Source organism: Arvicanthis niloticus, chromosome 4, assembly GCF_011762505.2.
Source record: "Arvicanthis niloticus isolate mArvNil1 chromosome 4, mArvNil1.pat.X, whole genome shotgun sequence".
NCBI classification, from domain to species: Eukaryota; Metazoa; Chordata; class Mammalia; order Rodentia; family Muridae; genus Arvicanthis; species Arvicanthis niloticus.
Window position 1 is genome coordinate 67,553,305 of NC_047661.1, and position 25,926 is coordinate 67,579,230.

Consider the following 25,926-nt stretch of genomic DNA (forward strand, 5'->3'; position numbering starts at 1 on the left):
TTGATCTCAGGCCAGCCGGTCTACTGAGTGAGTTCTGGGACAGCCAAAAATACACAAAGAAACCCTAGTTCATTAAAAAAAAAAAAGTAAGTGTGTAAGTAAACAAAAGAATGAATGAAGGAAAGAAAACAGAAGAAGCACTCCCAAACATCTGTAGATGTAGCCAACATCACTCAAACATCCAAACCAGGTAAAGGCTCAATTAAAATAAGAAACTACAGGCCAATATCTCTGATGAACACAGACTCAAGACAATACTTGCAAACAAAATACAGACATACACTAAAAAAGACCAAGTTGGCTTTATCCCTAAAATGCAGAGAGGGTTCAACATATGCAAGCCAATAACTGTAACAAGTCACATAAGTGGACTTAAAGATAAAACAATATGATCTCAGTGAATGCAGAAAAGACTTGACAAAATTCAACATTTCTTCATGACAAAGGTCCTAGAGAATGTGGGGTTCGAGGGAACATTCAACACGAAGGCTGTATGGAGAAACCCACAGCCAACACCCTCCTAAATGGAGAAAAGCTTGAAGCAATCCCACTGAAGTGAGGGACAAGACAGGGATGCCCACTATCCCCACTCCTTTCAATGTTGTGCTTAAAGTACTAGCTGGAGCAATCAGGCAAGAAAAGGAAATTAAAGAGAGACAAGTAGGGAAAGTCAAACTCTCCCTACTTGCAGATGACATGATACTATACATTAGAGATTCCCCAAAAGTCATAGACACAATAAACAAACTCACCAATGTGGCAAGATGCAACATCAACTTGCACTTTTTTTTCTATATGCCAAGAAACATACAGAGGATGAGATCATGGACACCCTCCCATTCAGAACAGCCTCAAAGAAAACAAAATATCTAAGAATAAACATAACTAAGGAAGTGGAAGATCTCTCCAATAAAAACCTTAAACCTGGGCAGGGGAAGAGGGAGAGAGAGGGAGAGAGAGACTAGAAACCAGGAAGACATCCTATGTTCATGGACTGGTAGAATTAACATTGTGACAATGAGTGTTCTACCATAACCCATTTACAAACCCATTTACAGACTCAATGCAACTCCAACCAAAATCTTCATCTCATTCATCACAGAAATAGACTTTTTATTTTGAGACAGGGTTTCTTTGTGTAACGGCCCTGGGTGTCCTGGAATTCACTTTGTAGATAAGACTGGCCTTGAATTTACAGAAATCCACCCGAGTACTGGAATTAAAGGTGTACACCACTATACCTGGTTATCTTAAAGTTTATATGGAACCACAGAGGACTCCAGTCAGCCAAAACAGTCCTGAGTTGAGAAGAGCAGAGCTGGCGGGTACTACCATTCCAGATACGAAGATATATCACAGAGCCAGAGCAAGAAAAACAATATGGTGCTCACACAAAAACAGATGCATAGACCAAAGGAACAAACTTGAAGACCCAAACATCAGTACAGGTAGCTTCAGCCACAACCATGCACTGGAGAAAAGAGAGCATCTTCAACAAATGGTGCTGGGAAAACTAGATGCCCACATGCATGAGAACGATGTTACATCCATGTCTATTGCCTTGCACAAAATTTAACTCCAAATGGATCCAAGAAAACCCGAATCTGCCAGAAGAAAACATAAACAGTACCCACTGATATAGGCATAGGAAAGGACCTTCTGAAGAGGACTCCATCTGTCCAGGAATTAAAGCCACCCATAGAAAACTGGGGTTTTACAAATACAAGAAAACATCTCAGAACTAAGAAAACTGTGGGAAGCCCACAGAATTGGATAGAACCTTTGCCAGTGATATATCTGGCAAAGGATTAGTATCCAGAATATACAAGGAAATTTTAAAAAGTGTTTAAAAACCCAAGTGGCTGGGCAGTGGTGGCGCATGCCTTTAGTCCCAGCACTTGGGAGGCAGAGGCAGGTGGATTTCTGAGTTCGAGGCCAGCCTGGTCTACAGAGTGAGTTCCAGGACAGCCAAAGATACACAGAGAAACCCTGTCTCAAAAAACAAAACAAGCAAAAAAAAGCAACAACAACAAAAACCCAAGTGACCCATTCAAAAAATGGGCCTAGACCTTGCATAGAAAGTTCTAAAATTAAGGGGGAAATGGCTAAGAAATATCTCAAAAAATGTTATTTGCCCCTAGTGATTAGGGAAATACAAATTAAAACAACTATGACATTTCACTGTAGCCTAGCAGTATGGCAAGTATCAATATCAGGACCAACAACAAACGCTAATGGCATGACAGCTGTGGTGGGAAAGGGAGGGGTATGTTGTGAGCTATGCTTGCCTGGTCTGTATTTCTCCCTTCCCCACATGTTGTGCAAGCAACAGGGTGGCCAAGGCTCGGTCTCATGGCAGACATTTGAAAAGGCTCTGTAATGGTTATTGCTAATTGTCAACCTGACAGAATCTAGAGTCACCTGTACATTAGGCCTCTAGGAAAGCCTGGGAGGGATTATCTTGATCATGTTCATTGATCTAGGTAGACCTTTTTAAATTGAGGGTGGGCCCATTCCCTGGACAGGGGACCCTGGAGTATACAGAGGAGTAAAGGAGCAATTTCATATATGTATACAAAGTGTTGTGGCCATGTTTATTCCTCATACTGTATCATTCTTATTTGAAATATTTCTGTATAAAAGGAATATTATCTCTATAAGTAATCTTCACATTGATTTTGTTAGTTGTGTAGGAAGTCTTTTGTTTGTTGTTTGTTTTTTGAGACAGGGTTTCTCTGTGTAGCCCTGACTGTCCTGGAACTCACTCTGTAAATCAGAGTTGGCCTCAAACTCACATAGATCTGCCTGCCTCTGTCTCCCCTAGTATTAAAAGAATGTGCCACCCCAGGTGAAGTCTTTACGACAACGACGACGACGACGATGATGATACTCTTATTTTATGTGCATTGGTGTTTTGCCTGCATGTATGTCTTTGTGGGGATGTCAGATCCCCTGAAGCTGGAGTTGAGACAGCTGTAAGCTGTCATATGAATGTGGAGAATTGAACCTGAATTCTCTGGAAGAGCAGCCACTGGTTTTAACTGCTGATCCATCTCTCCAGCCCCTGTAGGAAGTCTTAACCCTTAGCTGGCGATTTCAATTAGACTCCATGGTGGTGGGGCCTCCATCCCTTTCCCATGCCCTTTTAATTAATCTGTTTTTCTCTTCTGCCTCAAAATCAGCTGAAGCCTTCAGTGGGAAGGTTCCTGCCCTCCACTGCAGTGGATCTTTCCCTCTGTGCGGCACAGACCTCCAAGCATTTGACTGTGTATACCTCTTGTTGCTATAACAGCACTAGTCTAGAACATGTATTATCCCTGCATTTGTCATCTAGTTCAGAGTATAACACCAAATAGCACACAGGGAGTCCCAGGAATTCTATAGGAAGTGGGACAGGCTAGTGAAAAGGAGGGCAGCGGCAGGGAAGAAGTTAGAAGTTTTGTTAAGAAGTCAGCTGAGCAGCAGGGCCTTAGAGAAAGAGCAAATCAAGAAACTGCCCTTAGCGATCGCCCCACCTCTAAGAGGAACTACAAAACCCAGGATTCCCTGCGGCACGAAAGGGAAGTGTCCCATCCCGACGTGACCGCACTGAGGGGTGGTGTCCCAGCGGCGGGAGATTCAAAACTGGCAGGAGAAGGAACATGGAGCCGTGTGCGGCAGGCCGGGCTCGGACAGCCTGTGAGTGCGGGAAGGATCTGAGGGTGGAGCGGGGTGCTGCTGGTGGGGCTTGGTTTTCGCGGGAGTGGCTGTCCAGAGCACAGCTCGCTGAGGAGTTTGCCGAATTGTGTTCAAGGTAACTGAGCAAAACCTTCAAAGGGCGCTCCCTCTTATTCCCAGGTTCTGAGGTTCCAGGGTTGGAGAATGTAAATGATCTAGATGGCCCCCTAAAATCCAGCAGTTAATATACTTGCCAAAAGGTGCCACAGGACGGGATTCCGCATTGAGACACTGCCTCCCAAATTACTTGATGTCTGATCACCTGGCCGCTTGTTTAAAATGCAGAACCTGGAGGGCCGGTTTGGCTGCGGCGCACTCCCGGTAATTCCAATTGCAAAGTGGAGCCTGAAGGTCAAAAGTTCATGGTCATTCTTAGCTACCTAGTACATAAAGGGCAGCCTGGGCTACCTGAAACACTGCTGTCTTAGAGAGAAACTCAGGTTCGTGGGAAGGGCTTAAAAGATTCCACCTGATCATCTGAGTGAAAAACAAAACCTGCTTCCTTCTCCACTAGGACACAAAGAGCAAAATCTGTCCATCCACCTCGTGAAGGAACACGAGTTCCAGGAAAACCATTTTGTGGTGGTTGGTTTTTTGTTTGTTTTTGAGACACGTTGGTACGTGGGCACGCTCCTCGCTTGCTCAAGGCCACTCCCATTCCATCTCAATGAGTCCCCAACTCATAACTCTGAGGTGATGTCACTCACTTACTGGTTTATTTTCCATGCTTCAACAACCAACCCTTGTTCCTTGTAAACTCCCTCAGAGCAACCCGTGGATTTTCTGCTGTTGGCCAGCACTTTCAAATCTGTATTTGGAAGTGTGTGTCTGTTGAACTGCCAATTCAAATAAGCCCAGCCCTTCCTGAAGTCCTACTGCAGGATATCCAAGATGAGGAAATAGGATAAGGAGTAAAAATGACTGGAGTGCCCAGTCAGAGACAGATTGGCCATGCTATCGCTTCCATATTCTCCAAGCTCATTTGTTTGTTGCTCCTGTACGCAGCTGTCCCGGACCCTGTGCTTACGGTTATAGTGTGTTCCCCACAAAAAACAGACGGACAGGTTTTAAAACTGTGCTTAAGGCAAAATAGGAATGCGCACTAACCCAGGGCCTGGCAGAAAGGTCTCGCATGAATGAATGACTGTGCTAATGGGTGATTATGTCAGCCATGCTCCCAAGGGAGCCAAGAGAGTGACAACACATCTTTGAGAAGTTAGCGTCTAGTGAAGGCTGCCATGTGAAGCTGCACTCCCAGCTGAGGAGCACGGTGCGTGGTCCTGCTGGCGGCACTGAAGGGGGTTCATGAAGTAGACTTGAGGAGAAAGATGGGAAGATGGCTGCATAGGAGAGAAGGAAATGTCTCGGGCACAGAAAGATGCTCCCTGATAATGGGTACACTGGGAAGAAGAACTGGGGTACGGAGAGGGTTCTGTGCTCTGAAGGGACTGCTGAGGGAATATGTTCAGAAGCAGCTTCAGACCTGAGGTCCCTGTCTTTGTTTTTTAAGATTCATTTTTACTTATGTGCATGTGTCCATGTGAATATACACCGTGTGTGTGTGTGTGTGTGTGTGTGTGTGTGTGTGTGTGTGTGCCTAGAAGAGGGCCTTGGTAGTTGTGAGCTGCCAGTGTGGGTGCTGGGATTCCTATCTAAGACTGCATTCCTCGCCTATCTCCCCTCACGATTTAGATGAACGCCTCACAGCTGAGGAAATGGATGAGCAGAGGCGACAGAACGTCGCCTATCAGTACCTGTGCCGGCTGGAGGAAGCCAAGCGGTAAGCAGGGTCCAGAAAGATGGACTAATTTTGGTCCACTTTTCCTACCTCTCAATTCCAGACACTTGTCCCCAGAGCAAATGCAAACAGACAAGGGGCTGTGCTGTGGGAAAGGGCAAGTTAAAAGTTTTGTCAAGCCAGGCATGATAGTACACACCTGTAACCTCAGTGCTTATGAGGTAAGGGGATTAAAAAATTCAAGGTCAGCCACAAAGGAGGTGGTGGCTCAATAAAGTGCCTGGTATGCAAGCATGAAAACCTGAGTTCAGACCCACAGCACACAGAAGAAGCCAAGCAGAGCAGCATGTACTTGTAATCCAGTACTGAGGAGGCAGAGGTGGGCAGATCTATAGAATTTATTGGCTGGCCAGCTTAGCCAATTAGTGAACTCTAGGTTCAATGAGAGACCCTGCCTCATAAAACTAGGATGGGACGTGATCAAGAAAGATGCCTTATATCAGTCTCTAGCGTCTGCATGCATGTGCACATGCGTGTACAAGTGTGCCCATATAAACAGGCACCCCACCACTACCACACACAGAGTTCAAAGTCGGCTTCAATTTCATAGCAAGTCTGAGACCAGCCTGGATTTCATGTAAGTCCTATCTCGAAAAAAAGACAGACAAGGCCAGCAATGTTGGCACCCATCTCTAATTCCAGGACTCAGGAGGCAGAGACAGGTGATCTCTGAGTTTGAGACCAGCCTGGTCTACAGAGGTCCCTGACAGCCAGGGCTACACAGAGAAACCCTGTCTCAGAAAAAAAAAAGAAAGAAAGAAAACAAAACAAAGTCTTGCTTAGTTTCAGGTTCAATAGAAGATGCCTTATTTTCCTTAGACAAGGTCTCTCACTGAACCTGAAGCTAGCCTGCTGGGGTCACAAGTGTTTGTGGCTATGCCTGGGGTCTTATGTGGGTGCAGGGGCTTTGAGCTCAGGCCCCCATGCCTGTGTGGCAAGCAATCTGACCTGTTGAGTGCTTGCCATTTCCCTACTCCCTTTTTCTTTCCTATAAATTTTTTTTTTTAATTTAATTTAATGTGGATGAGTGTTTTGCATGCATGTTTGTCTGTGTACCATGTGCATGCAGTGCCCTTGGAGGCCAGAAGAGGGCATCAGATCCACTGGAACTAGAGTTACAGATGTCATGAGTTGCCTTGTGGGTGCTGGAATCAGATCCCCAACCTCCTAACTCTGAGCCATCTCTCCAGCCCTCTTTTCTTTTTAGCTAATAGTCTATATTAATACTTTCCCAAAAATAGGTAGGATTGAGCAGAGAGGAAGTCATATGTCCTCAGATGTCTAGTGGGAACAGCACAAAGCATGGTCTGCGTGGCTCTCTGTGGAAACATACTATCTGTAGACCTCAGTATCTGGAGAGTCTGCTCAAGGAGTCACTGTGCTTGACTTGTAAAAACCACCAGCAGTAAAATCCATTTATATTCAAAGTGAGCTCAGAATCAGCTCACTGATCTGGCAGCTTTTCACTGAAGCTGGAAAGACCAGTGTTGGCCTCATTTCTGCAGAATGCAATTGAGTCTCAGAGGTGACGTGAGGGAGATGGGTTGGGAAGTGGGTGTCCAATTTTAAGAGCTGTGGCTTTTCTGTCCCTTGTCCTGTCCTTCTTCCATCCAACCACAGGGCCCCTAATAACTTCATTATTCTCATAACTTCGTGGTGAACTGAGGAGATCACTCCATCAGACATGAGCTCTCTGTACCTAAGTTCTCAGAACCATAAACAACGAGAGAAATGGCAGAGTCCATTTGGCTTGAGTCAGGAATGTAGCCAGACAAAGTGAGAGGTTGCCTTACACAACAGGGTAAGAGTCTGGCTATACCTCCTTGAAGACAGGCTGTAATGACAATTTTGGAAATTTTTTTTTCCTTTTTTTTACTTTTGTTTTTTCAAGATAGGGTCTCTCAATGTAACCAACCCTGGCTGTCCTGGACTTGCTTTGTAGACCAGACTGGCCTCGAATTCACAGAGATCTACCTGCCTCTGCCTCTCGAGTGCTGGGATTAAAGGCATGTGCTATCATGCCCAGCTGGTTTCTTTAAAAATACAGACATAGTGTAAGAATGTGCTTTCGTTTTAATCCCAGGTGTGGGATATGGGGCTGCTTTGGACTGTCCACAGCAGCTGACTATGATTTGCCTCGTGCTGTAGCAGAGGCGTGGTTTTGCCAGCTGCAGATAGTTTCTGCCATTGTGTGATGTTTGGAATTCTGGGACCTTTTCAGAAGGTATATAAATGTGAGGGCTTGAAGAGTCATTGGTGGTGGTTGTTCAAGGGGTGGGGGTTGGTTGCAGTTTGTTAATAGCCATGGTCAAAAAGAAAGAAATTAGATTCAGATCTCTCTCTCTCTCCCCTCTATCAAACTGGGGGGGGGGGGGGAAGAACACATGAAGTAGCAAAGACCAGCTACAACAGGCTGGGAGCCACTCAGGGAGGCTTTCCAAGGTGAATGAGGCAAAGGGTTAGCTTATTTAGGCCTCTGTGGCAGCTTAGGGAAAGTGGGGAGCAGCAAGCCAGTAGGAAGAGAGGGGAAGTTTGGGAAGGGAAGGAATGGTGTGTCAGGTCACTTGAGGGACGGGCAGGTCCTGCAGGTACCAGAACCTGGTGGCTTGCCAGCGGGTAAGACATGATCTGTTCACAGCTGGATGGAGGTGTGCTTGAAGGAGGAGCTTCCTTCTCCTGTGGAGCTGGAGGAGAGCCTTCGGAATGGAGTGCTACTGGCCAAGCTGGGCCACTGTTTTGCACCCTCTGTGGTCCCCCTGAAGAAGATCTATGACGTGGAACAGCTACGCTACCAGGTGGACACAGTGGAATCAATCCCCCCTTACCATCTCTTCCTCCCAAGATGTGCCTTCTCATAGCTATATGGTGACCATGTAATTTAAGGGTCCATATATGAGCTTGGTGTGGTACGCACTCAGGAGAGACAGAGACAGGCAGATCTCTGTGGCTTGAGGCCAGCCTGGTCTACAAAATTTGTCCAAGATAACCAGGGCTGGCTGATAAGAAGCCCTGTCTCGAAAAACAAAAACAAAACAACAACAACAAAAAGGCCGTACACTGTCATTTTTGAGGATAAAAAGAAGTATAAATACAGGGACAGTATCTATTCACGAGCTCTCTCTGCCAGGTGGGTGGTCCCCTAACAGCAAAGGGCCCTGCTACCTGGGCCATAAGGTGCCTAAGGTGCAAATGGCGTGGAGGTCTTCCTAATCACAGTGCACACCCAAGGCTCATGGGCTTTGCTACCCTGAAGGCCTTGCTTGTACCTTCTCCGTACTCTAGCCAGTCCGAGCCTCTTGTTCCATGCCAGCTTGGAGGCTTTACCTTTACTCTGTGCCTGCCTTCCCACTGTCCAGCTGGATCACCGTTTCTGGTAGTTTCAGCTACTTTTTTGTTCCATGGGGCAGAGGATCCACAGGATAGGGTCCGTTGGCTCCTCCTACCCTTCTTCCCCTCTTAAGCTGGCCTCTTCCCATAGGGAGTCCTGAGAACGGTAGAAACATTCCCTCTTCCCTCCCTTTCAGGCGACTGGCTTGCATTTCCGGCACACGGACAACATCAACTTTTGGCTCTCTGCGGTAGCCCACATCGGTCTGCCTTCGGTAAGACTCCTTTCTGACCTAACAGTTCCTTGGGGCTCTGTGCTGAGGCACATCAGTACTGTCATGTGGTGGCACCCCTGTGTAAGGTAGGTGGGGCTTGTGTTATCCAGGCATCTTCCCACCAGAACTGCAGAGTAGAGCAAGAGCCGACCATATTCCCAGGTGGGAGACTTCAGGCTGGAGCCTTGGGCTGAAGACCCAACAGTGCTCACATTATTTCCCTCTGTGAATCCCAATTTGTTTCTTATCTATAAAGTAGGTATAGTAATTCCCATCTATGTGTTGGCAGGAGAATCGCATGGCCCATGTAAATTCCCTTTGCAAAGCACTATACAAATTAAGGCTTGACAGGATTCTACAGTGTATCGGTCCTTTGTGTTTCTTCCCTGTACAAGGTAATTATAAAAAGATGAGGTAGGATGGCTCAGCAGGTAAAGGAGCTTGCTGCTAAACCTGACAACATGAGTTCGATCCCTAGGCACCACATGGTGGAAGAAGAGAACCAACTCCTACAAGTTGACCTCTGCCATCTATTTACATTTTGCTGGGTGTGATGGTGCAAACCTGTAATCTCAGCACTTGGGAAGCTAGGACATCAGGATCATGAGTTTGAGGCCTGCCTGCATTATATAGTGAATCCTTTCTCAACAAAGGAAAAAAGGTTGTCCTGATGGCACATCCCTTTAATCCCAGCTCTTGGGAGGCAGAAGCAGGCAGATCTTTGTGCGTTCAAAGCCAGTCTGGTCTGGTCCAGGACTCATGCAGTGGGAGTGGGGCAGCTTTACTAAATGAGGCTGGATTTGCCTCTTCCCTAGTAGGAGAACAATCGGAACACACACTCTGGGTGGTGGTTCAGATTTCTGCGTGGGGATGAGCCCCAGATGCCCACAGTGGTTACCAGTCCATGGAAGTCTTTTCACCTTTCCTCGTGGTTTGCCTAACTGTAGCCTTCTGGGATCTTTTTAGTGTAGTCATGGAGGTTGGGGTCAGGGTGACGTGTTAGGACTGAACAGGACTCAGCTGGCATTTGGTGACAGTACACTGCCCTGTTCCTGCACTCTTGCAAGGCACACAGCAAACAAGGCTATAGAGAGAGACCCACTCCCCTCCCCACCCCCCCCCCAAAAAACAAAACAAAACAAAACAAACAAACAAACAAACAAAAACGAAGGAAGGAAGGAAGAAAGGAAGGTAGGTAGGTAGGTTAAGATCATGGGCTGCTCTTGCAGAGGATTGCAGGTTCACTTCCCAGCCTCCATATCAGGTAGCTCGCAACTGTCTGCAGTTTCAGGGTGTCCAATGCCCTCTTCTGTCCTCCGTGGACACTGGCATGCAAACACTGCTCATATAGACAAGCAGGCAGGCGCACAAGCACACACAATATTTTAAAATAAAATGAAATTAAAAATTAAATAAAAATGAAAGAAAGAGGAGCTGGAGAGATGACTCAGTGGGTAAGAGCACTGGCTGCTCTTTCAGAACCTGGGTTCGATTCCCAGCACCCATACAGTGGTTTACAGCCATCTGTAATTCCAGTCACAGTCTGTTCTTCATGGGCACCAGACACACAAGTGGTATACACACAATGCAGGCAAAACACCCATACAGATTTAAAAAAGGGAAAGCAATCAGTCTCAGATTGTGGACACAGCTCTATAGTAGAGGGTTTGCATGGTGTGAGACCCTGGACTCCTCCCAGTTTTACATAAGAAGGCAAAGGTTGAGCTTGGTGGTGCAACTCTGCTTTCGGCTTAGGAAGATAAGGCAGGAGGGTTGGGAGTTTCCAGGCCGGGCCTGGGTTACTCAACAAAGTGGACAGCAGCAGGGGTTACATTAGGGCCTTTTCTCAAAGGCGAAAGAGCAGCTGGAGAGATGGCCTAAAGGTTTAGTGCACTTACTGTATTTGCAGAGGATCCAGGTTCATAATCGTCTGGAACGATAAGCCAGACACTTGTACACATAAAGGAAATAAACCTTAATTTTTGTTTAAAAAAAAAAAAAGATGTATTGATTTTATGAATGAGTGTTCTATCTGCATGTACACCTGCATGCCAGAAGAGGGCACCAGATTGCATTATAGATGTGAGCCACCCTGTGGTTGCTGGGAATTGAACTCTGGAAGAGCAGCTGGTGTTCTTAACAACTGAGCCATCTTTCCAGCCCCATTTTTTTTTTTTTTTTTTTTTTTTAAAGAAAAGGAGACGTTTTGGTGGGAGACAGAAGCAGTGAGGGCATATGCTGTGTTGGTGTAAGTGGGATAGCTCCCTAGCTCTGGTCCCTTGTTAAGAAGCATGGGATAGACTAAGCTTATGTTTCAGCTCTCTCTCTCTTTAAAATAATGTTTTATGATTTCTTTATTTTTATTTTATGTATTTTGGCTTTCTTCCTACATATATGTCTCTGTGAGGGTGTCAGATCCCCTGGGACTGGAATTACAGAGAGTTGTGAGCTGCCATGTGGGTACTGGGAATTGAACCAGGGTTCTTTGGTTGAACCTTTTCCTTTGGAAGAGCAGCACTTAACCACTAAGCCATCTCTTCAGCCCCAGGTTTCATTCCTTAAAGAGATTTCTACAGATCAGAGGCCTTTGGCTGAAAACTGGGTGGCATGCTTGGTGCCTTTGTGGGCCATAGCGATACATGCCTTGTTTGCCCATTCCTGGGGCATGGTCAGTCCCCAGTACATTACCTGTGTGGTGAAAATCTCAGGTCAAGGCTAAATTCACTCAGACTGAGAGCCTGGGACCTGATTTCCCTACAGAAGACAATAGCCTGCATCCTGTACCTCCCGAGGTCCCATCTAGAGGTCAGCTAAACACTCTGTGACTATGTAATTGGCTATGTCTTGGCTTAGTAAGCCTTTTTGACATTGGTCTGAATGGGAATGGTTATAGGAACTGACTTAGAAGCCTGGGCTGTAGGCACTCACAGCTCTGGTTGGAGAGCATGATCTTCTTCCCCCCCCCCCCCCAATTAGGCCAGCTTGGAACCCATATTACACAGCCCTCCTCGGTGCCATCCCTCCCAGTGTGCAGCAACTGTCTGGTTTCTCCTCTAGATCTTCCTCCCAGAGACCACAGACATCTATGACAAAAAGAACATGCCTCGGGTGATCTACTGCATTCATGCTCTCAGGTGAGACAGCCCTGACTCTGTCAGCCAGGTTCCTCTACCTGAACCAGACAATAGCGGTAAATATGGTAGAAAGAGGGAGGGTAGTAGCCAAATGAGCAGCTCTCGGGAGGGTGAGATTTTAGATCTGCATGGGTATCTGTGTTATATGCCTGTTTGTGAGCACATTTGTGCGTAAGCCTTGTAAATGAAGGGACAGCGGAATAAAAAGCCCTTAGTTTGCAACTGGGACATGAATGAGTCAGAACCAGGGTCCATCGAGAGCATCGATGCAAGCCACTTAATGCTAGCACAGAAGGCTACTTGGTTCTATTCACAGGCAGGCATTACAGTTGGCTGAATCATAGACCAGGACTGTCCAGTTCCCGGGTCCACTGTGTCACCTTTTCATGCCTTCTCTTCCTGTGCCCTCCTTTGCCTCCATTCCTGGCCTCGGTGGTTTTGTTTGTTGTAATCTTCCTCTTGTCCATCTCCACTTCCACTGTGACCACACTGTGACTTCCACGTCCACTGCAGTTTGCCCTCTGTGGAGCCGGCACAGCTACAGAGACTTCTATGGCATCTTATTCCATTCTGTGGCTCTTGTCTCGGCTGGCTATTCCCATGTGCTAGAATGACTGGAAGGCACGACTAAGTGCTCTTTACCTCTGGGTCTCCATCATCATTTTACACACCTGTGGACAAGGTGTGGAAATTAGTAGATCCCAGTGTGTCCTAATACCTTCTGTTCTTCCCAGTCTCTTCCTCTTCCGGCTCGGATTGGCCCCTCAGATCCATGACCTGTATGGGAAAGTGAAATTCACAGGTAAGCCAGCCCCTTCCCCTTGTCCATAGACTAAGCAGGGGCTTGGGGGCTCCAGGCCTAATGAAGAGCGTCTTTGGTACCATTGCAGCTGAGGAACTCAGCAACATCGCCTCTGAACTGGCCAAATATGGCCTCCAGTTACCGGCCTTCAGCAAGATCGGGGGCATCCTGGCCAATGAGTTTTCAGCCGATGAGGCTGCAGGTACGGCTGGACTCTGCTGGAGTAGGATGTGGGAGCACTGAAAGCTTCATAGCCCTTGGTTGGGCTCTGACACCTCATCCATAGGCAAAGGGGTCAAGCTCCCAGGCACTACAGCCACCTGTGCTCTGGTCTGGGTCCTTTCTGGCTTCTTGACCTTGCTGTGCTACCCCTCCAAGTCCACGCAGCTATTCTGGCCATCAATGATGCAGTGGAGCGAGGGGTGGTGGAAGACACTCTGGTGGCCTTGCAGAATCCCAATGCTCTTCTGGGGAATCTTCGGGAACCTCTGGCAGCTGTCTACCAAGAGCTGCTGGCCCTAGCCAAGATGGAGAAGGCTGCCAATGCCAGAAATCATGTAAGGAGAAGCCTTGGGTTATAGGGGCCAGTAGGTTGAGAGGCCTGGGGAGTCTTAAGTGGAACTAGGACTGCAGTTTGTCCTGTCTCCGGTGACCATTGAGAAGGAGCAGAGGAGCTGGAGGGTGATCTCTGTGAGCGAGAAGGCTGGAGAAGAGGCTGGAGGGATGAGCCTCAGGCAGCTGAAGTGGGTCTGGAAGGAAGCATGAGCTGTGACCAGACTGCAGTCTACAGGCTGACTGGCTTAATTGTTGGTGGCTGGTCTTGGCCTGGCTGTGGGTCTGCAACAATGACATGGATAGGGAGGAAGAGATTGTGCTGTTCCCTGCAAGTCTCTCTCTTTATCTCGCTTTTGCAGGACGATGGTCAGGAGCAGGACATCTATGAGTCCTGCCTCACCCAGGCAGAGATCCAGGGCCACATCAACCTTGCCAACGGTAAGAGATGACTGGGAGAGCCTGGGAAGCTTTACTAAGCTCCATGGCATTATGTGAGCCACATCCTGCCCTAGGGAAAGATCATAGGCCAGGGATGCTATGTCCTGCTCTCTGGCCTCAGCAGGGAGGTTCTTACCAGGGAGATCCTGTGGAGATGGAAAACTATTAAGACAGGCTAATGGACAAGGCTTTCAGCTCCGGGGCTAGGGGTGGATATTTGGATTCAGGTCCCTCAGGAAGGAAGTATAACTGTGAGTAAGACCACACACCTGTCATCCCAGCAGTCAGGAGGCCACGCAGGAAGATTAAGAGTTCAAGACCTCACAGGGCCACATTGTGGGACTTTCTCAAAAGAAAAGGAAAGAGGAAGAAAGAAAAGAAGGAAGGATGAGGATAGATGGGTAGAGCAGGCAGAGGGGCAACCTGAAGGCTCACACTGAGGGGATGTTTGATAGGATCAGAGTGTTCTCAGGGTCTGGGACAGTGAGACAGGAGGGCTGTGAAGAACAAGAGGAAGATATAGGTTCGCCCACATGGCCCTCTGTGTCAGAGGTTAAGGACAGAACAACTTTTGGGAGGCCAGAAGAAGGCAGATTTCCAGGAATGGCTGGGGTTCATAGGGTAAGCTTCTGCACACTTGGAAATTTTCTGTCTTTCAGTCCAGGGGGCTCTGGAAGTTGTTGATGACGCTCTGGAAAGGCAGAGTCCTGGGGCCTTGCTTGAGGCCCTTCATGACCCTGTCCTGGCCCTACAAGGGGTGAGAGGAGCCTTTGCTGACTGGTACCTGGAACAGCTGACGTCAGACAGAGAGCAGAAATCACAGGTCCGCTCTGGCCAGCACCTGTCTCCCTGTAGGGTGGGAAATGGCCTCTTATGTGCATGTCATCACTGACTCCATGTTTAAATGGCTGAGTCACCCCATAAAGCATTGTGGACCAGGTGGGCTGTCTGAGTCTGCTTAGAGTCCCTCAGAGTGAGATGGAAGGACCAGGCCAGTCCATTGGGTAACAAAATATGCTTCCCATTGCTGAATTGGGATCTTGATTTATCAATTTTATTTTCAATGTTTTGACCCTTGTATATTTTTCATGTATATATGTGTCCACAGTATGAGTGTATGTCTATAGGTATATGCACATGGGGGTGAGCAAATGTGTGAGTATGTGTATAGGAGGCCCAAAGTTGGTATCAGGAGTCATCCCTAGTCACTCCTCCTTATTCACTGAGGCAGATTCTCTTAACTGAACTCAGAGCTCACCAGTATGATTAGTCTCACTAGGCAGCTTGATCCAGGAATCTCCTCTCTTGCATTTGAGGCTGCAATTACAGGCAGGATTTGCATGAGTTCTGGAGATTCAAACCCTAGTCCTCTTGCTTCTGTGGCAAGCACTTTAGCCAGGAAGCCATCTCTGTAGCACTGAATGCTTTGACTTAATGTTTGATGTTACTTATGCTTACATTTTGTCTGTTGTTATTTTAGATGTATGCAGGGTTAAAAATAAAAAAAATAACTAGAATGCTAGAGATAGGTAGGCCAGGTCCTCCTACCTAAAGCGTGAGGCAGGGCTGGGCCTGGCAGTTCCTAATACACATTTATGACCTGGGAACTCTCTGCTCCTGCACCTCTGTGCTCTTGCAGGAGCTGGGCCTGGTGAGGCTTCTAGAAAAGGAGGAGATCCAGGCTGGTGTGGCTGCAGCCAATGAGAGGGGTGATCAAGAGCAAGCTAGTAAGTCATCTCCAGGTGGGGGCTACGGGGTTTGCTGGCTCTTGCAAGTGTGTCTTGGCCCTTTACTGGCATATGTATTGGACAATACAAACCTCCCATCCAGCTCCAAGCCCAACCAGGAACTTCACCCTTTATGCCCTCTGTCCTCTGCATCCCCTGGAGGCGGGGCACTTCGAAGGAAAGATCATGACATCTGGCTGCCGATTGGGACTAGGCTCTGGGCTCCTTCTGGGGACTTCGCCTCTGATTCTGTTTATGTCTGTTTATATTTCTTTGGTTTCTAAAATGTGATTTATCAGGTAAGGAAAGAACACATGCTAACTCAGGGCCCTGTGAGCCCACTTCATTCCTGAGTGCCAGAGTGATCTTGATGCAGCTCTCTCAGTAGCACAGCTTCATCTCTCCGTTCTTGGTTAGGTTTTGTTTTGGTTTTGAGATAAGATTTTACTGTGTAGCTCAAGCTGGCCTGGTGCACAAGTGACACCGTTAGCTCAGCCTTCTGAGTGCTCCTGAGTGCTCCCGCTACAGATGTGAGCCACCATACCCAACTGGCTCATTCAATTTTTTTTTTTTTTTTTTTTTTTTTTAAGATTTATTTGGATGGTGGTGACCCATACCTTTAATCCCAGCACTTGGGAGGTGGATCTCTGAGTTCAAGGCCAGCCTGATCTATTGAGTTCCAGGATAGCCAAGACAGAGATACCCTGCATAGGGGTGGGGGAGATTTATTTGCTTTTCTTTATTTATGTCTGTGAGGGATTTGCTTGTATATATGTCTGCGCACTCTATGTCTGCAGTGCCCACAGAGGCCAGAAGACAGTATCAGATCCCTAGAACTGAAGTTATGGATGGCTGCGAGCCACCATGTGGGTGTTGGAACTGAATCCTTCCTCTGCAAGAGCATCAAGTGTTCTGGGCTGCTGAGCCGTCTTTCCAGTCTTGGTTCCTTCACTCTTTAGTCCACACTTTGGGCTTTTTTTCTTTTTGTGTTTTGTTTGTCATGTTTTTTCAGACAGGGTTGTTTCTCTGTGTAGCCCTGGCTGGCCTAGAACTAGGCCTGTAGACCAGGCTGGCCTCGGAGATCTGTCTGCCCCTGTCTCTGAGTCCTGGTATTAAAGTTGTCCGCCACCACTGCCTAGTCTCTCTTGCTCTTCCTTGATTCCTTCCCAGTCCTTGGCTTCTGGATAACTTTTTCCAGATACTTCACCTGTCAGAAGCTGGTGAAACATCTCCAACGCTGTCTCCAAGGTGTTGGTAAAGTCACCTGCTTGCTCCCAGTTAGAATCCCTCCTCCTCAGCACTGTCACAGCTCTGGGATGGGGCTGCTTCTACCACAGCCTTTAGAACTGGCCACGGGTCTTTTCATATCCTTATTCCTCCTCACAAGACAGTGCTCCTTGGAGCCAGTGTCCATTTCTGCTGGTATTTTACTGGCCCCAGAGTGTGTAAACTCTAACTAACCACACTGTGTGCTATGGCTGCTTTTAGCCTCCTCCACCTGCTGTGGTACAAATGGAACTAAAATGGAGCTGGCTCTTTAGTTCTCTGCACTGTCACTAGGGTTTGGTCCCTAGAGCCCTTTGACTCACTTCATCTTAGTTCTGCACCGTTGCCACCTGTCAATCTTGTTCTCGCTGCCTTAGGAACTCGCCTCTGCTGTGACAGCCACTTTCTGCTGCATTCTGAGCTGTGCAGCTCCTGGGCCTACCAGACTGCGTACACAGAGCTGCTCATTTAAAGTGCCCCATCCCCCTTTCCTCTGGAACATTTAGAAATGAATCTAGTAGAATGGCTTTCCAGAAGTGTCACAAAGCCATTTCCCTTAAAGGTCCCAGCAGAGCCTGGCTGGTAAGGACAGCTGAGATAACAAGGATCACTCAGCCTGTGTGGCCTCTTGTTGTCCTCCTCTGCAGTGCTCCAGGCTGTGTGGAGGATCAACAAAGCCATCCAGAGGGGAGTGGCCACTGACACCGTGAAGGAGCTCATGTGCCCTGAAGCCCAGCTGCCCCAAGTCTATCCCTTTGCCTCTGCTGTGTACCAGCAAGAGCTGGCTCTCCTCCAGAAGCAGCAGCGGGGGGTAAGCTCTGGGGGTCCCAAGAAGCTGCTGGGCTAGGGATAGCTGGCTGGTCCTTGGATGTCCAGAAATCAGGATGTTAGAAATGATTAGAAATGTCAGCCAGGGTTCCTGCACATGCTGTGTCAGCAACAGCCCTACCAGGTAAGTGCCCGTTTCCAGCTTTACAGGTAAGAGTTGGGGACACAGATGTTGAGTACTTGCCTGCTCATCTGACTTGCCAGGGCGTGCTTTAACCACTAGGCTGCCCCACCTCAACTCCTGTCTACACAGCTCTCTGATAGCAAGGCATGAACTTTCCTTATGGTCATCCCTATCGACTGCAGGAGTGCTCCCAGGGGGTCAGGCAGAGGTGGAGAGAAAATCATGTAGGTTGAAGATGATTTTTTATAGCAAGGTTCAGAAAAAAACAGAGCAAGCAGTGCTGGAGAAGTCTGGGAAGGCTTGTTGGAAGAGACTTCACAGTGATTCCCTCCATAGAACATGTATTTTGGACATGACCTGCACAGAACACTCGTCTTCACCAAGGGCATGTTGACAGCAGCTTTGTGGCAGGAACACCAGGGTTGACAGCAGAGTGCTGAGGGCTGTGGACTTGAGAGTTCAAGTATGACATGTGACACTGACAGTTCACTTACTTGTTTCTTCATAAATGGTAGCAATCTCACAGGATTGCTCCAAGGACTCTATGAGTTAGTATATGTGCCTCAAGAAGCACCTAGCCAAGAAGTCTCAGCAGTCATTATTGTCGTTTGCAGCTCTTCTTGTTGAATACAGACAAAGGGTGTTTGAAGAGAAGCAGAAAGAGAAGAGGTTGGGAAATGGAGCCAGGGCCTCATGGTGTGTAGCGTAGTATGAGATAGCTACTTGGTCTTCTCTGCCCAGGGCCTTGTGGAGTTCTGTCTCTGTCTGATTATCTGACTCTCTCTCCACTTCCTACCCCTCTGTCCGTCTCTGTCCCTTTTGGCTTTTTCAGACATGATCTCACATAGCTCATGCTGGGCTTGAACTTGTTAACTTGTTATATAGCTGATGATGGCCTTGAACTCCTGATTTTCCTGCCTCTGCCTCTGCCTCCTGAGTACTGGTACTGCAGGCACTTATCCCTACAAGTAGTAGCTTAATGCAGTTCTTGATGCAGTTCTTGGGACATGAGGACCAGAAGGGTGCTGGCAGAAGTCCCATATTGAGTGTGGGCTCTGTAGCTTTATTTGTCCTTATGTTCCTAGCGATAGGCTTGACTGGGGAAAGGGGATATTACTGGTACCTACCTCATTTGGTTTGTTATGAAAGTTAAAACTATACTATGTGTGAAGTCTTCATGATGCTGTTCACAGTAAACATACCCAGGTATAAAGTATAAATGTTGTTGGTGAATGAATGCATCCTTGGTGTTGAACAAGAGTATTGTGGGTGAATGAATGTGGCCCAGGTGCAGCCCACGTGTTGAGCATAAGTACTGTGAGTGGACAAATGTGGCCCAGGTGCAGCCCAGGTGTTGAGCATTAGTACTGTGAGTGGACAAATGTGGCCCAGGTGCAGCCCAGGTGTTGAGCATTAGTACTGTGAGTGGATGAATGTAGCCCAGGTGCAGTCCAGGTGTTGAGCATTGGTACTGTGAGTGGATGAATGTAGCCCAGGTGCAGCCCAGGTGTTGAGCATTAGTACTGTGAGTGGATGAATGTAGCCCAGGTGCAGTCCAGGTGTTGAGCATTGGTACTGTGAGTGGATGAATGTGGCCCAGGTGCAGTCCAGGTGTTGAGCATCAGTACTGTGAGTGGATGAATGTAGCCCAGGTACAGTCCAGGTGTTGAGCATTGGTACTGTGAGTGGATGAATGTGGCCCAGGTTTTTAGTATGAACGGTGGTGTGGAGTGACTGGAGCTCCTGGCCCTTGGGAATGGAAATAGGATGTTCGAGAACAAGGGACAGGTTGTCTCCAACAGTCCCCCAACTTCCTACAACTCCTCTCTACAGGAGCTAGGCCAGGAGGAGCTCTTTGTGGCTGTGGAGATGCTTTCAGCTGTGGTTCTGATTAACCGCGCTCTGGAAGCTGGAGATGCCTGTGCCTTTTGGGACAATCTGGCGAACCCTGCAACTGGCCTGGCCCAGGTAGAAGAAGAAAATGCCCAACGGTGAGTAAGAAAGTTTCAACCACGTGTCAGAAGTGAAGGGATAGCACGAATGTGCCTGACACTGGGCAGACAGTAGACTGTATCCGGTGCCCACTCAGTCCCAGCCCCCTAGTTCTGTTCAAAGTCACCCCTCCTGTGTTTCTTCCCCTGCAGGGAAGCACAAGATCATCCCCCTCCATTTCCATTTTTTTTCGGAGTAAATGTTTGAGTGCCTACACACTGCTAGGTGCCACTGTAGGTGTTGAAAACAGTGACTAAAGCCAAGCATATACACACCCAGGAGTCATAATTGGATGGATACAGCTACTGGATGGGCCAAACAAAGCAGGACAGAGTGGGCGTGGGGCAGTTTTCCTAGCTACATAACGTAGTTATAGATGGCTTTTGAGAAAGAGGGTCATGTGGAGAAGGGCATAAGGAGCCTGAGTTAGTCCATGATGCTCTTCAGGACAGAAGAGTGTCCTGGGTGCACTCACAGAACATCAGGAAGGAACCTCCCAGCATTGCACAATAAATAAACAAACAAACAAAGACTGCCAAGAAGCCAGAGTGGTGAGAAGCCAAACGAAGTGAGGCAGGGAAGAAGTGGGCTAGCAGGAACCAGCCTGTGTCCTCAGACAAGGAAGGAAGCGTGGGTTGTTTGGCACGGAAGACGCCCATCTGACCTGCTTTACCAAGATCATCCTGGCTGCTGTGCTGAGACTTCACCACAGGGCCCAGGCCAGGCAGAGCGGCAGGGATGCCTTTAGACACACTGCTAGATCTACCGTGGAAACAGCAGGAGAGAAAAGAAGGTGGCAGCCTGCAAATGTATTCTGAAAGCAGATCTAACAAGGCTTGGTGGCAGTGGGAACCGAGTGGGAAATGACTCAACAGACCTTCATCCAGAAGGGACAGGCTGAAGCTCAGAGACAGACCAGGGTGATTGAGAGTTCAGATGTGAGCTGGGTGTTTCAGATCCCGACTGGCATTCAGGTGCAGATTCTTGGGAGTCACTGGGGCCTGTGAGGGATGGAAGTATGCTTTGGGGACCTTTAGCCTAAGTCATTAACGGCCTGGAGAGTGGGTGAGATCTGGGGTAAGAACATGGAAGGAAGAGGGATCTGAAGCTTGAAGGGCTTCATGCTCCACACGGAGCTTGGAACTGTCTGTGAAGGGGGAAGAGACCCTGGAAATCATGGTGGCCCAGGGCGGAACTAATTTAAAGCTTTCTCCTTTTGGTGGTTGTGTGCTCACCTCACTCACATGGCTGCTCATGACACTCCTCTTCTTTGTTGCTAGTTACTTTGACGCCCTGGTGAAGGTGCGGCAGCTTAGAGGAACACATAGAAGCTTCCTGAGCTGGAATGATCTGCAGGCCGCTGTGAGCCAGGTCAATGAACAGGTTCAGGAAGAAACTGATCGTGAGTACCCCCTCAGACAGCCCTCCTCAGACAACCCCCCTCAGACAGCCCCCCTCTGACAGCCCCCCTCAGACAGCCCTCCTCAGACAACCCCCCTCAGGCAGCCCCCCTCAGGCAGCCCAGTTCTTCCCTTATTTTTGTTTGGAGCTGCTGTCCATCTGGATGTCTTCTTCAGAGGTCCTCGCCATCAGCCTCATCAATGAGGCTCTGGACCAGGGCTGTCCTGAAAAGACTCTGTCTGCCCTGCTGCTTCCTGCAGCTGGCCTGGAAGATGTCAGCCTTCATGTTGCACCTCGGTACCATCTCCTCCTTGTGGCTGCCAAGAGGCAGAAAGCACAGGTAAGGTTAGGGAGAGATGGGGTGGCTGGGCTAGACACTAAAGCAAGAGGATCAGCCTTGAGCAGATCTGTGCCTGGCATGATCTCTGAAATCCAGGCTGGTGGGTACAGACCCTTCCCCGGGTGAGGCACAAGCAGGATATGGCCTGTTACTGGAAAGTGAACTTCATTCTAGCACAGTGTGGGGGAAAGAGCAGACCTGAGCATCAGGTGACTGGATTCACCACTCTGGTTCCCAGTGATCACCTGATCTTCAGTAGTCCCTCAGTACCCCGGGGGTACTGTAAAACACTACATGCTTTGCCCTTGTACCTCGTGGTGCAAATCCAGTGAGCTAAGGATGGAACAGGGATTTGAACTAACACACGGTTGAGCTGTGTGGCAGCAGAATGAAGCTGAGCCGTGGGATTGACCTGCAGCCTGCCATCTCACGCTGCACTCACTGAGTTTTCATTCCGTGCGTGCTAAGCATTGCTTGTGTGCTTCACAAGTATTAATTTGTGCGTGAGGCTAGAGAGATGACTCAGTGCTTAAGTGCCCTTGAACTTGGTCCAGTTGCCAGTGCACATCAGGTGGCTCACAGCCACCTGTAATTCCAAATTCAGGGGATCTAGTGCCCTCTTCAGGGCACTTACACTCACATGTACATACCTCCACACAGATACATACATAAATACCTAATTAAAAATACAGTCTTTTTTTCTTTTTAGTTCATAAGAAAAGTCTTAGCAACAGTACCCAGTAGCTCACACCTGCAGAGAGTCTGAGGTTAGCTTGGGCTACAGACTCCATTAAAAAGATAAGACAGGGCTGGAGAGATGGCTCAGCCGTTAAGAGCATTGACTGCTCTTTCAGAGGTCTGAGTTCAATTGCCAGCAACCCCATGGTGGCTCACAACCATCTGTAATGGGATCCAATGCCCTCTTCCGGTATGTCTGAAGATAGCTGTAGTGTACTTATATACAAAAAATAAATAATTTTTAAAAGGAAAGAAAAGAAAGATAAGACAAGCAGTCTTCTGACACACAGTCGGTGCTCAATAAAATGTCAGTTTACAACGTCTGTTTCTGGTGTGGAGGAGAGTGTGGAGTTGGGTTGGGTTTCAGACTGACCATAGGAAGCACAGGCTTACTTGACCTGTGTACACACAATCTTTCTATTACTTTTTGATGATAAGAAATGTGGAACCCCGGGCAGTGGTGGCGCACGCCTTTTTTGTTGTTGTTGTTTTGGTTTTTGTTTGTTTGTTTGTTTGTTTTTGTTTTTCAAGACAGGGTTTCTCTGTGTAGCCCTAGCTGTCCTGGAACTCACTCTGTAGACCAGGCTGGTCCCAAGTGCTGGGATTAAAGGCGTGTGCCACCACCGCCTGGCAAGACTGGGCGCACGCCTTTAATCCCAGCACTTGGGAGGCAGAGGCAGGTGGATTTCTGAGTTCCAGGACAGCCTGGTCTACAGAGTGAGTTCCAGGACAGCCAGGACTACACAGAGAAACCCTGTCTCAAAAAACCAAAAAAAGAAAGAAAGAAAGAAAGAAAGAAAGAAAGACAGACAGACAGACAAAGACAGACAAAGAAAGAAAGACAAAGAAAAGAAAGAAAGAGAGAGAGAAAGAAAGAAAGAAAAAGAGAAAGAAACAAGTGTGTAGCCAGCCAGAAGGAGAAGTACAGTCAGGGCCAGGATCTGGCTGGGGGGTGGGGGGTAGGTGCCAGCCATGGTTAAGGCACAAAAGCTAGCAATAGAGTGAGCATTAAAAGGTACTGGATACTGAGCGTATGAAAGCCATAGAGAGCCCTGAGGCCAAGCTGAGTCGATGCTCAGGACTCTGAAAGCCGAGTAATAAAAGCCTTCAGTGCCTGGCAGTGATGCAAGGAGGCCGCATGGTTCTGACTCCACGGAGCAGGAAGAAGGAAGCAGAGAATGCCTTCCCTGCTGCCCAGGTGTCTGCTTGTACTTTGGTTCCGACGCTGGGCTTGGAGTCTGGAGATACCAGTTTGAGGTCTTGTTTTTTTTTTTTTTTTCTCTTCTGAATTTTCTAGGTGACAGGAGACCCTGGCGCTGTGCTGTGGCTGGAGGAGATCCGGCAGGGAGTGGCCAGAGCCAACGAGGACACAAACCGGGCTCAGAGAAGTAAGTAAGCAGGGAGGGACCCCATGCCGTCTTACCTTAGCATCTTAGTTAGCTTTCTACTTCTGGGCAAACACCATGGCTAAAGGCGGCCTGGGGAGGACAGGGTTTATTCAGCGTATACTTCCGTATCACAGTCCATCATTGAAGGAAGTCAGGGAAGGAACTCAAGACAGGAACCTGGAGGTGGAGGCCGTGGAGGGTGCTGCTCACTGGCTTGCTCCTCATGGCTTGCTCAGTTTGTTTTCTTAAACACCCCAGGAGTACCTTCCCACCGGTGGTGCCATCCACAGTGGGTTTCCACATCAATTGTTAATCAAGAAAATGCCCTGCAGGCTTGCCCATAGGCCAGTCCGGTGGGGACATGGTCTTGAGATCCCCTCTTCCCAGATATATCTAGATTTGTGACAAGTTGGCACAACCAACAAGCACAAGGAGACAGGACAGAACTGGAGCAGGAGGGTGTTTTGACCATAAGATAGATTTTCCGGTACACAACTTGGCAGGAAATACCCGAGTTTAGAACCGGCCTCCGTCAGGAGCACTTTCCTGGCTGCTGTCTCTCCTCAGTACAGCTGCCAGCTGTTGCGTCCATGGACAGCTGTGTCACCCCACACTCCCCACCCCACCCCCATCAGCCATGGTGGTTTTGTGTGTCTCCTGAGTGCGGCACCACTGGACAGGACAGGGCTTGGGAGGGACTCCAGAAGAACTGACTTCTTTCTCCTGACACCCATCAGTAGCCCTTGGTGTGGCTGCTATCAACCAAGCCATCAAGGAGGGCAAGGCAGCCCAGACAGAGCGAGTATTGAGGAACCCCAATGTGGCCCTCCGAGGGATAGTTCCTGACTGCGCTAAAAGCTACCAGCAGGCCCTGAAAGCCGCAGTGGCAAGAAAGCAACGTCCTGGTAATAGCTCTGACCTCACCTTCCTCTGTGTGGCCTTCCTCTGGCCTCCTCTGAACCTTCTTGGCTCACTTGAGTTTCTACTCAGGGGACACAGCCTTCTGGGTCCAACATGACATGAAGGATGGTACCGCCTACTACTTCCATTTGCAGACCTTCCAGGGCACCTGGGAGAAACCTCCCAGCTGCCACCTCAATACCTCCCATCTCACCTGGGAAGAGATTCAGGTTAGCAGGGTTCCTGTCAGGGTGGGGGATGGTACCTGGGAAGAGGCTCCTAGCCACCAGACAACTGCTATCTCCACAGTCAGTCATCACCAAGGTCACCGCTGCCCACGACCGCCAACTACTCTGGAAGGCCAATGTTGGCTTTGTCATCAAGCTCCAGGCCCGCCTTCGTGGCTTCCTTGTTCGCCAGAAGTTTGCTGAGTCTTCCCACGTCTTTAGGACCTTGCTTCCAGCCGTCATCAAGATCCAGGTAGCCACCTTGGCTTTTCTCCCTGCCTGGAAAGATCAGAAGTACTGGGTGTCCTCCTTCCTTCTCTTGCCCTGGATGGGGTTTGGATGGTTCTTAGACCTCTGGGCAATGGTGATGAAGGCTGTGGACTCTGTAGCCAAACTACTGTGATTTGAAGCCTGACTCCATGACCTGTTAGCTGTATGGCCTTGCAAGCTTTTCTTCCTGTTTATGCCTCAGTTTCCTCCCCTAAAAGATGGGAATGGCAGTGTTGCTTTACAGGGTAGTAAGGAAAGATTAGTAAGCAGTGCCTAGAATTTTTGTACAGTAAAAGCAGGACATAAGTTCCAGTTACTGGCATCATTGTCACTATCCAAGGCAGCGTGAATTGATATTCAAACATCAGGAAGATGCTTTCCCTGGAGCAGGATTTGTAAGGAGTGGCGTGGGCTAGGTAGAAAGGGAGTCTACCCCTCCCTGAGGGATGTTAGTGGCTAATCTGTGGTCCTCTCCACTGGGCATTCCATTCAGTTCTTCTAACCTGTGCAGGGCCCACGGAGCCTTTGGAGCGGACCCGCCTGTGATTGGGGCGGGAGAGTAGCTAGGAGGGTAACCAGAGCACTCTGTGAGCCAGAAATAAGGAAACCCTTCCATGGTCAGGCATGGTGTGGAAAGCCTCACAGGGATGCTGACAGTGTAAAGATCCTTTGTTTAGAA

General features: G+C 48.4%; 1 protein-coding gene across 1 annotated transcript in view; it reads left to right on the plus strand.

The window, feature by feature from the left end:
* The first annotated feature begins 3,615 nt into the window (after nt 1–3,615).
* Iqgap3 (IQ motif containing GTPase activating protein 3) overlaps nt 3,616–25,926 on the plus strand; it is a 42,091-nt gene continuing 19,780 nt past the window's right edge. The window contains exons 1-19 of the mRNA XM_034501495.2: nt 3,616–3,678; nt 5,410–5,497; nt 8,154–8,310; nt 9,040–9,117; nt 12,175–12,251; nt 12,986–13,053; nt 13,142–13,255; nt 13,432–13,610; nt 13,968–14,046; nt 14,706–14,869; nt 15,686–15,773; nt 17,687–17,850; nt 19,825–19,982; nt 21,264–21,385; nt 21,561–21,724; nt 23,760–23,850; nt 24,588–24,755; nt 24,841–24,980; nt 25,060–25,230. Coding sequence (XP_034357386.1) covers nt 3,642–3,678; nt 5,410–5,497; nt 8,154–8,310; nt 9,040–9,117; nt 12,175–12,251; nt 12,986–13,053; nt 13,142–13,255; nt 13,432–13,610; nt 13,968–14,046; nt 14,706–14,869; nt 15,686–15,773; nt 17,687–17,850; nt 19,825–19,982; nt 21,264–21,385; nt 21,561–21,724; nt 23,760–23,850; nt 24,588–24,755; nt 24,841–24,980; nt 25,060–25,230 — 2,307 coding nt within the window. The 5' untranslated portion in view covers nt 3,616–3,641. The remainder of the gene's footprint in view (nt 3,679–5,409; nt 5,498–8,153; nt 8,311–9,039; nt 9,118–12,174; nt 12,252–12,985; nt 13,054–13,141; nt 13,256–13,431; nt 13,611–13,967; nt 14,047–14,705; nt 14,870–15,685; nt 15,774–17,686; nt 17,851–19,824; nt 19,983–21,263; nt 21,386–21,560; nt 21,725–23,759; nt 23,851–24,587; nt 24,756–24,840; nt 24,981–25,059; nt 25,231–25,926) is intronic.